Source organism: Neomonachus schauinslandi, chromosome 11 (assembly GCF_002201575.2).
Source record: "Neomonachus schauinslandi chromosome 11, ASM220157v2, whole genome shotgun sequence".
Classification (NCBI taxonomy): domain Eukaryota; kingdom Metazoa; phylum Chordata; class Mammalia; order Carnivora; family Phocidae; genus Neomonachus; species Neomonachus schauinslandi.
In genome coordinates, this window is record NC_058413.1 from 90,084,912 (window position 1) to 90,096,167 (window position 11,256).

General features: G+C 49.4%; 1 protein-coding gene across 2 annotated transcripts in view; it reads left to right on the forward strand.

Annotated features, from left to right (window-relative positions):
• The window catches only part of FEZ1 (fasciculation and elongation protein zeta 1), a 45,883-nt gene extending 36,893 nt beyond the window's left edge, over positions 1–8,990 (forward strand). For both annotated transcript variants that reach the window (XM_021696358.2, XM_021696360.2), the window contains 4 exons: positions 647–727; positions 1,844–1,919; positions 5,955–6,020; positions 8,642–8,990. In XM_021696358.2, coding sequence (XP_021552033.1) covers positions 647–727; positions 1,844–1,919; positions 5,955–6,020; positions 8,642–8,658 — 240 coding nt within the window. In that variant the 3' untranslated portion in view covers positions 8,659–8,990. The remainder of the gene's footprint in view (positions 1–646; positions 728–1,843; positions 1,920–5,954; positions 6,021–8,641) is intronic.
• The last annotated feature ends 2,266 nt before the right edge of the window (positions 8,991–11,256 follow it).

Here is an 11,256-nt window from a genome sequence, read left to right on the forward strand (position 1 = left end):
GGGACTCAGGGTCAGCATCCCTGCTACTTGTCCTGACTGCTCTCTTTCGGATGGCGGGGGCGGGGGAGGGGGCTCGCGGTTGTTTCAGGATTGAAAATTCTGACGCCTTGCTGTAGACTAACAGGATTCTTCAAACCAGTGGTTCTTGATCAGGGAAGCTCAGGAGAATCCTCCAAGGAGATTGTTCAAAATACCTTGGCCGAGGCTCTGTCCCAGACCTCCTGAATTGGGCGTCGGCTTGTGCATTTTGGAAAAGCCTTCCCAGATGAGGACAGCAGCTTTACATCTGCCCTCCCCAGTGGCCGGACGTTTTGTTTTCCTCTGTGAGATGCTTGCATCATCACCTGCCCCAGGCGTAGGGTCCTGCTTTATTCTTTCTGTCCACACCGAGGCTGAAATGAGGAAACCAGGGGGGTGCAGGGCGACCCGTTGCCCCGAGGGACCTACTAAGAGTCTTTGAGACTCTACTTTTGGTTCTTGCAAAACTCAGGCTTAAATTTTGGCCTATTTTTTAGCCCAGGTTTTATCTGGGGCGGGGTGGTGGCCGATGGGTCTGGGTGGCTTAGGGAGGACACCCAAGTCCCCGGGGAGTGATGACTATGAAGCAGGAAGCATGGAAGGCATCTCCTTCCCCCTCTCTCCCCAGCGCTTCAGCATGGAAGGCATCTCCAACATTCTGCAGAGCGGCATCCGCCAGACCTTTGGCTCCTCGGGGACGGACAAACAGGTACAAGCAGTTCCCCGGCTCCCAGCTTTCCTCCTGGACTCTTGCAGGCCGGCCTCCCCTGCAGACCGGGGCGTGGTGACTCACTAGGGTTATCCCAATCCTCGGGCAGAGGGAGGTCTTAACATCTTCTTTCACTCAGAGGAAGGGACAGGCAGGTCTTTTACAAGGTGAACTGGGTTTTGTTTTGTTTTGTTTTGTTTTGTTTTGTTTGAGCTGTTGCTGGGCCCTCAGGTGCAAAGATGGGTCAGTCCTGGTCCCTGCTCTCACGAAGTGCATAATCTGATAGAAAGGGCATGTGCATAAACGGACAAGTTTGGAGTAAGTGCACGTAATTGTGTACGAATGTCAGACATCTTTGTAGCTGAATCCTAAGGGTGAGAATTCTGGCACTGTAGCATGCGAAGGGATTTGGGGAACATCTAATCCAGTCCCCTCATTTTGCAGCGGTGAGAACTAAGATCTGGAGAGATTAGGTCTTCTCTCAAGACCACACCGCTAGGGGCAGAACCAAGACCAAAATATAAGTCTTTTGGCGTTTGGGCTGGAGCTCAGTCCCCCAGGCTCCCCCCCCAACCTTCAGGATCTCTCTGGCACCCTGTTCTCGGGCCCCACCGGGCCAAGATGATCTTGTTGTAGAAGCACCTCATATCCAGCAGAGGGAGCAAACCCAACGCCCGAGACCAAGGGCGGGGTTGAGGTTCTCTCCCCTGTCATTTTTGACAAAAGAGAGACCGTTTGATTTCATATTGCACAGCAAAGCATACAAAAGTCTAATCTCCCCTTAAAATGTTCTCTGCGCTCAGCCTGAAGGAGAAAAGGCTCACCAGGATTCCTAAATATCCAAAAGCTTGTAGTGTCAGAAGAATGTATTCGATGGTATGGAGGGCTGATACGGGAAAGACTTATAAAATGAGACTTTCGCCAGAGATGGGGAAAGGGTCCCGAGGCAGTGGTGGGCAGAGTGTCATGGGGGTTGCTGAGAGTGTCAGTTTCGATGAAGCATGTTGGGGAGAGACGATCACAGTCCCCATGCAAGTTGTCAACGCGTCTCACCTGTGGAGGGACCAGACTTGTGTCTCCAGCCCTGCCTGGCATGTTTGTATGTTTATCTCGTAGTATCTGAACACGGTCATCCCTTATGAGAAGAAAGCCTTGCCCCCGTCAGTGGAAGATCTCCAGATGCTGACAAACAGTGAGTTCCTCTCATCCCCAGAGAGATGGGCCGCTTGCTCCGTGCCTCCCTTCCCGTGAGGGGCAGCATTAGATGGGTCAGAATGTGCTCCATGTCCCTGCGTCACTCCCCACCTCCCTTGTCTGTTCTCTTGGCAGCAACTTGCGGTTGCTTTGTCCCACCTATGGCCCCGCGGCAGGGGGCTTGGTCCATGGGGCTGGCTGCATTTTTAAGGAGAAGCAAGGTTTCTTGGGTGGCAGGGGTGGGTGACCGGAAAGGGTGGTTTTCCTTCCAGGAAATGACTGCCCCCTCTCCTCTGCTTTGGCTCTATTGTCAAATATTAATAAACATCCTGAGCGATGGGAGAAACCAGTGTGTGATAAAGAGCCCTTTGTAGGCAAAATCTTTTTACGTACATCAAGCACAACAACCCCCAAAGGGCTGGGGGCGCATAGTATTAGCCATCAGTGTTAGCCTGATTCTTTTAGGAAGAGAAAAATGTGAGGCCAAGATGGGGTGGCAGGCTCAGTGAATCACAAGAATGTCCATCTCCCTGGCAACCGTGCGCTGTGCCGAGTGACATAGTCACCGGGCCCGTCCAGCCCATCGGCGCCCCGCCTCTACCTCGGAGGGAATGGCTTGAGCAGCGGGCTGGGCTAGCGCAGGGCCATTTGCTACCCCAGGGGAGGGCAAGAGGAGTTTCTTCTGTTCAGCTGAGGAAGACAGACACCTGGTGCCCCCTTCTCCCCCCGACCCTGGTGCTATAAAGGTGACCAAACATTTTCACTGTTATCAATCTGGGGAACCAAAGCAGAAGGTTCTGGTAAACAGAAACCCTTCCTACATCCATGGATACTGCGTCCTTGAGAATCTCTCCTCTTCACTCCTTTTAAACTCCTTTATTTGCATACATAGGCACTAAGATTTTTTTTTCAAGGGAGCAGACAGCAACGAACTGACATTTATAGGTGTTTGTGTTTTCACAAGTAGTAAGGATTTGGAAAATAATTTGGATAGATTACGAGGGTTGATATATGTAAAGTACTCGATCATTTTTTTTTTAAAGGAAGAGCTATAAATTTATTACAGATACCCATTCAGGAATTCAGTGCGAAATCCTTTCATTTTAATTAAGAAACAGTGGGTTTATTTACATGTTTCAAGTTCGTCTAAAACATTTTAATTGGAGTGTATCCATCATTTAGAATAGTTTGGAAATACAGAACAGTGAACAAAAAAAAATAAATAATTCATTGTCCCCTCCACTGCGGTTACTATTTTGGTGTTTTCAGCCATAATGTTTTATGTCTTCTCCACATACTTGGGATTATACTGGCTATAAAATTTTGTATCATGATTTTAGTCATATCAGTTAACATTTGGTTAACATTCTTTTTATGGCTCTCTCTTCTATCATGTGGGTACACCACATTCCAATATTTTATTCTTTTTAAAAGAAAAAACTGCCATCTTCCCTGAATGTGAATTCTGCTGCAGGTTATAAAAGCTTTCTTTTTTTTTGGCCAGTCCTCATATGGATCTGTGAATGTCTCCTCTTTACTCCTGAACCAAGGATGTCCTGGACCAGCTCTTGGGACTGGACAACTCCTATACATTTTGGATTTTGACAATGAACTTAGACACATATTGGCTGAATGCAAGGATTACATTTTTACAGCTGTCTTCTTCTTTTTTTTTAGATTTTATTTATTTATTTGAGAGAGAGAGAGCACAAGCAGGGGGAAGTGCAGAAACAGATTCCCCACTGAGCGAGGAGCCGGAGGTGAGGTTCGATCCCTGGACGCTGGGATCAAGACCTGAGCCGAAGGCAGACACTTAACCCACTGAGCCACCCGGGCGCCGCCCACAGCTGTCTTCTTGGTGCAGCATTTTGTGTGCCCATATTCAGTTGTAAAGTACTTCCAGCCTGTTAGGTTGACAGGAATACACATCCAAAACTACAGAAGAAATAAAAGAAACCAACACCTGGAGGGCCCCAGTGTCAGGCTCTTTCTTTCCTCCGGACCTGGCCACTGACTCATGCCACCACCGGGTCCATCACCCACTCCCAATTTTTGGAGTCAAGTTTCGTGATCCTGACCTGAAGCAAGGCAGGGTCAACAATGGAGAGCAAGGCCATGGAAATGGATGGAGATCCATCCCCATATTGTCGCGGCTGCCTCCTCCTGGTGACCGGTGTCGGCTGAACTTTACTGCTTTCCCTGCTCGCAGAAAAGCAAAACGTACTCAATTGAAGAAGGCCAGACCCAGGGCGCCTGGGTTGCTCAGTCGTTAAGCCGCTGCCTTCGCGGCTCAGATCATGATCCCGGGGTCCTGGGATCGAGTCCCGCATCGGGCTCCCTGCTCGGCGGAGAGCCTGCTTCTCCCTCTCCCACTCTCCCTGCTTGTGTTCCCTCTCTCGCTGTTTACAATATCATAAGTATCTCTCTGTCAATACAATATCACATATATCTCTGTCAAATAAATAAATAAAATACTAAAAGAAAAAAAAGAAGGCCAGACCCTGCAGAAATAGGATGTAGAAAGGAGCATCCCCTGTGATTTTGCACCCAGAGATAACCAGTCTTAACACTTTCATGCACATTCTTCCAGATTTTTTTCTATGAATATTAGCATTTATTTATTAATTTAGAAGTTAATCCATAATGTTCTGCAGCCTTCTTGCTTCACTGGTAAATATGTCTTGTACCCATGGATCTGTTTCTCGTTTTTCATAGAGCTCTATAAGACTGCATGGGATAGGGGTGCCTGGGTGGCTAAGTTGGTTAAGCGGCTGCCTTCGGCTCAGGTCATGATCCCAGGGTCCTGGGATCGACTCCCGCATCGGGCTCCCTGCTCTGCGGGAAGCCTGCTTCTCCCTCTCCCTCTGCCTGCCTCTCTGCCTACTTGTACTCTCTATGTCAAATAAATAAATAAAATCTTAAAAAAAAAAAAGACTACGTGGAATAGATACACCATGGTTTATTTAAGGGATCTGTGATGAAGAATACTATCGGTGCATTCTCTCCTTCCCTCATTTTATGATATTGTAAACAAAGTCCAACAACATTCTTAAAAGATTTTCTACAAAGCTGACTTCCACAATATGAATTATGAATATGAGAAAGCGCTACCTCGTTTACTAACAGAAAAAACTATTGTCAAAACTTCTATAAAAAAAGCCTTTACGCTTTTGTAACTTCCCTCTTGTTTGCCTTATATGTGTGTAAATCATCAAGTGTCTCAATGAGAAGTCTATGAGCTCCTTGAGGGTCCATAATTCTTCTGCATTTCCACAAATTCTAGCACTGTAGTGGGCATAAAATAGAAAATAAATTATTTGTTAAAATAAGTTCATTTGTTATTGATAAATAGGAATAATAATTTATGATTATAATAATTACAGAAAATTTTCCAATATCTGCTTACATGAATAGAATGTCCTTAAAGAGTTTTATTGGTGATTCAATAATGTGATGACTGTTATTCTTTTTTTTTTTAATATTTTTTATTTATTTATTTATTTATTTATTTGAGAGAGAGAGAATGAGAGACAGAGAGCATGAGAGGGAGGAGGGTCAGAGGGAGAAGCAGACTCCCTGCCGAGCAGGGAGCCCAATGCGGGACTCGATTCCGGGACTCCAGGATCATGACCTGAGCCGAAGGCTAATGTGATGACTGTTATTCTTAACATTTAGATTGCATCTGAAAGCTGATTCTTTTTTAAATTGCTTTATTTCTTTTCATGCTTATTAAAGATAGATACTTAGGAAATAATGTGGAGATATAGATGAGCAAAAAAAAAAAAAAAAAGTAAAATATAAAAGAAAATAAAGTCACCAAAAGGCCACTCAGACTTTTTGGATGTATTCTACTCCATCAGCATGTGGAATGTTGATGCTTGACAGAAGCTTCCAGACGTTTGCTCCATACTCAGTGAATGTCTGGTTTTGTTGAATCATTTCTCACTCTTGGGTTGGTGGGTTGTCTCCCTAGAAATGAGCTTTATGCCCTGCTGGCATCTCGGCTCATCTCTCTCTCTCTCTCCTTCCCTAGTTCTCTTTGCCATGAAGGAGGATAATGAGAAGGTGCCCACTTTGCTAACGGACTACATTTTAAAAGGTGAGAGCAGCCCCTGGGGCCCCTGGAGCGGGGGCTTCCCGGGGTCCCCTCCCCCAGGCCTGCCGCTGAAGGGCTGGGAGGCCGCTCTGCTCCGCAGCCTTCCCAGAGCGTCCTTCCACCCAGACCGCGCAGGGCACACAGGGCCAGGGGCCGCCGGTGGGCGATTATAAGGCCCTCACAGGAATGGGGTTTTGTCCTTGCATGTTGCCAGGAGGCGGGAGAAGGAGATTCCTTCACCCTGGAGTCACCAGAGCGCCTCCACATTAGAGCAGTGGAACCAGATTGTGGAAGTTCTGGAGAGTTCAGGCTATTCCGTGGGGAAAAACCAGAGCCCCGGGCTACGTGTACTAGTCTCAGCTGCTTGAAGTCATGCCTAGCTACATCCTTTCCTGACTTTTGTTTTATCTTTTATTAAGGAAACTGTTAACATTATGAGTCGAGTGACTGGAATAATGAACTCTCATGCACTCATCCTGCTTCAGTGATCACTGACTCATGGCTGATCTTTGTTCACTTACACCCCTACCCAGCTTCTCCCCTCCATATTATTTTGAAGCAAATCCCAACCATCAGTTTTCTTAATCTATAAGTATTTCAGTGTACATTTCTAAAACATAAGGACTCTTTACAAAAAATCCTAACCACAATATCATTATCACAACTAGAAAAATAAAAAATGTCTCGGGGCGCCTGGGTGGCTCAGTTGGTTAAGCGACTGCCTTCGGCTCAGGTCATGATCCTGGAGTCCCTGGATCGAGTCCCGCATCGGGCTCCCTGCTCGGCAGGGAGTCTGCTTCTCCCTCTGACCCTCCCCCCTCTCATGTGCTCTCTCTCATTCTCTCTCTCTCAAATAAATAAATAAAAAATCTTAAAAAAAAAAAAAAGAAAAAGAAAAAATGTCTCAATATCTTTGACTATCCAATCAGTGCTCACATTTCCCTGTTACATTTTCTCAGTCTGTTTGAATCAGGATCCAGTGAAAGCCCATACACTGCAATTGGATAATATGTCTCCTAAATCTCTTTATATATATATATGTTCCCTTTCCTTTCCTCTCGTTCCTTGAAATTTATTTCTTGGAGAAACCAGGTTGTTTGCCTCATAGAATTTCCTTGTTTCAGCTTCCGCCAGTCGGTTATGTCCCCATGGTTTAATTTAATATGTTCTTCCATTTTTTTTTTAAAGATTTTATTTATGTATTTGACAGAGAGAGACACAGTGAGAGAGGGAACGCAAGCAGGGGGAGTGGGAGAGGTAGAAGCAGGCTTCCCGCGGAGCAGGGAGCCCGATGCGGGGCTCGATCCCAGGACCCTGGGATCATGACCTGAGCCGAAGGCAGACGCTTAATGACTGAGCCACCCAGGCGCCCCTGTTCTTCCATTTTTTGTATTTCTTGTTAGCTGGCAGAGCTAGAGGCTGGATCAGACTCATTCTCAAATCTTTTGATAAACATTACACGATCAGTGGTGCTAAACTTCCATTAAGAGACACATATTCTCTGGTTGTCTTTCTTTTTGTGACGTCAATATCTGTATTAGTCTGCTCAGGCTGCTACAACAAAATACCGGGGTGGTGGGCGGGGAGGGGAGGGGCTTCAACAACAGAAAGGTATTTTCTCACAGTTTCAGAGGCTAGAAGCCCATGATCAAGATGCCACCAAATCCAGTTCCTAGCAAGGGCTCTCTTCTTGGCTTGTAGACAGCCACCTTCTTGCTGTGTCCTCACGTGGCCTCCCTCTCCTGTGTGCATGTGAAGGGAGAGAATGCTAGGGCTCTCTGGTGTCTCCTCTTATAAGGACACTAATTCTATCAGAGCAGAGCCCCATGCTATGACTCATTTAACCTTACCTCCTTAGAGGCTCCATCTCCAAATACAACTGCACATGGGGCGCCCTGGACATTCAGGCCATAACAATATCCACTGCTGGTCATCCATTGTCTGGATCTCGATTTCATTCAGCTTTGCCCCACATGCACACACGACGTTGGGTACAGTTCCAGTAGGCTTGTGGATCTCGGTTAAGAACCTCTGGGTGGTATTGTTTCCATAAGGATCAGAAAGATTAGTCTTAAATTTCAGCAGGAGGACTTCAGGCTAAACATAGGGAAGAACTTCTGCCTCTTAAAGGCTTTCAAAGCCAATTTCTCAAAGGAGGTCTGTGGAAATGGGTTCGGTAAGTCTGGGAGCCCGAGGGCTGGACCCCTTTTCCCACCGTGATCCACGGAAATGTCAGTGAATTCATAAAACTAGTTAACATTTACTGAGCGCTTTCTATTTGCTTCTGAACAACCCTGTGGGGTAGGCAGAAGCACCGTCTATTGTACACACGGAAGAGCGAGCGCAGAGAGGTGGAGCGATTTCCCCAAGGTCGTAGAATTAGCACAGGCCAGATCCAGGGTTTGAACCCAGGCACACAAGCATCCGAGACCTAATCAGCGCACCAGACGGGCCACCTCCCATCGTCTCATCCTTCTTCCGGAAGGAAGACGCAGTTATTCCTGGGTCCTGGGGGGCGGCTCTCTGCTCCGGATAGGACCGCTTCTCGGCCGGGGCCACCCTGGGCTGGCAGGTCCTGACCCACGCTGTGCTTTGACCTCTCTCCTCTCGCCTTTTCTTTGCAGTGCTCTGCCCCACCTAACCTTGCCCTCAGGGCCAGTCTTGCTGCGGAGGTCACAGAGCAAGAGTCATTCCATCCCAGGGACTGCATGACACCACGTAACCTCCGACGTGTATTTAAACGTGTATAGCTTAACCTGGATTAAACATGAGCAAGCGCGCGGGGTCCTTTGCTGTTGGCTTCTAGTCCTAGTGATCATTGGATGCATGACCGAGGGGCAGGGCTGGTGAGGCGCCTCTCGGCCCCGCCAGGGGGAAGGCGGGAAGGCAGGCGCTCTCACCGCTCACGATGTAGCCTGGCTCCAGCCCTCGAAAACAGCTTACTCTCTAAGACTAATTTTGAAATAAACCTTCATTTAATTAATATTCTTCATGTGCCCCAGAGTGTGGTCTGTCATACCTGGAGAGAGAAAGGCTGCGGAGCTGCCTTTGTGAGACGTCCCTGGGCCTACGGCAGATGGCCGGGCATGGAGGGACCCGAGCGTGGGCCCCCCCGCCGTGGGCCGTGGGGGCGCTGCACGGGGCACAGTCAGAAGGAGCAGGCCATCCACAGACCCCCAAGATCTCGCTGCTTGGCAACTGTAAAGGGAGCTGCGCAATGTGTTCTAGGAACTACTGATGGGGGGTGTCAGACCAGCGGGGGAGGGGGAAGTTAGAGAAGTGAGTCTCGAGGTGCAGCCCGTGCCTCCCGCTGAGATGGCCACACTGGCCCTTGCCAGACCCTCCACGGGGACCCCGAGGCTCGGGGGCTGGAGGGAGTCAGCTCTGCTAGCAAGCCCAGCTTGGGGGATCGCGGCCATTGCCCCAACGCCCCAGTGACCTTGGGGAATGGTGTCCTGTGGCCGTGCGCGCCCTCCCCTGCCCTTCTGGCAGCCGCAGAGGTCCGACTCCTGGGTGCTTTGCTGCTCCCGGGACCAGCAGGTGACTGCTGTCCTCACACCTGGATGCTGCCTTGATTTCAACATAGCCGGAGCTCGGAACTCGCTTGGCTTCCATCTTCTGGCTTGAATGACAAAAGCCCCATGAATTCCCACAACCCCATCTTTTTTTTTTTTTTTTAAGATTTTATTTATTTATTTGACAGAGAGAGAGAGAACGAGCAAGGGGAAAGGCAGAGGGAGAAGCAGGCTCCCCACTGAGCAAGGAGCCCAATGCGGGGCTTGATCCCAGGACCCTGGGACCATGACCTGAACTGAAGGCAGACGCTTAACCGACTGAACCACCCAGGCGCCCCTCCACAGCCCCATCTTCAAACAAAAACCTTTATAGAGCCCTTGCCATGTGCCTGCCGCTGACCCTATCACGTCATAACCGAGTGTCCCATCGGGAGGAGGCAATGGTGTCGCCCAGATTTTACGGAGAGGAGAGCAGCTAGCAGCGACGTTCAGAAGGCGTAGAGTCAGACTGCCCCCTTCCACTCGCTCTTCGTATGGCGTTTGCTTTGACCGAACGTGCCAAACAGAAAGCCATACTTTAGCACACCAGCAGCTCCACGGGAGGCTGTGGGTCAATGTGGGTGACAGTAGAAGGCATCCCTGGTGCCCTGCCTCTCACTTCTTGGGCCTCTGCTTTTCTGGGAGCAGGGCCGCCGAGCAGGAGCCGTCTTAGCTTGGGGTGAGGGGGCCCTAGTCCTCCAGGAAAGCTGCTCCGGGGCCTGCAGCTCTAGCTCAGGCATGCACCGGGAGCAGAATGTCAACACGGTAGAGCCCTGGCTGCTATGGGAGAATCCAAGCAACCACAGGCACCCATGCAGATCCTTAGGGGCCAACACGGACGAGTCCCAGGGCTTTGACAGAAGGAGAGGACTTCAGTTCTGCATTCATTGTCACTGTGGTTAAGGATGCAAAGGGTCACTGGGGGCGCCAGGTCATTTGCCGGCTGGGGGGTTTTTCACCCGTCTCAGCAAAAAGGAAGCAGAGAATCCTCCAGAGCTTTTCTTCCTGCCTTGCATTTGTCAGATCTGGGTCAGCCATTCCTTCCCCCAGTGTATCCTGTCAGCAGGTGTCTGAGGCAGCAGAGACAAGCTAATCAAAGTTGCTGGCAGTTAAAAATAAATCTCAAGTGTCAGGGATACACTCAAGCTAGAGGAGGTGAGCGGGCAAAGGTGGGGACAGTGGTTCCTCTTGTCTCGCCTTTTGTCCCCATCAGCAGTCTTAGCAGGGAATGTTCGGTCTGATTGTCATGGTTGTGCATGTCCTTCCCTCTATCCTTGCTCCTCAGCGTGGGGAGCTGACTGTGAGAAAACGCCACGGCCCAGACCTCCCACATCAGAATCTGCATTTTAACAAGCTCTCCAGGCAATCGGTATTTGCGTTAAGGTTTGGAGAAGCTTTGCATGGAGGCTGAACATGAGTGCGAAGTGTGGTGCTCAGGTGAACGCGATTCCCCGCCCCCAGCATTCCCCTCTGCTCATCCTTCTGGTTACAGAAGCGCGGGGGAGGCGCCCCAAGGGGGACTGACGCTTCAGACTGCGGGTGGCCCTTGTGGACAAACTCAAGTCCAGTCTCGGCTGGCCGCACACAGCGAGGGTACCGGGGAGCCCGGGTCTGCAGGCAGCCTCCTCAGTAGGTAGCAGGTGGGCTTTGAGGGACGTGGTAAAGGCCCCCAGTGTGGCTTTTGC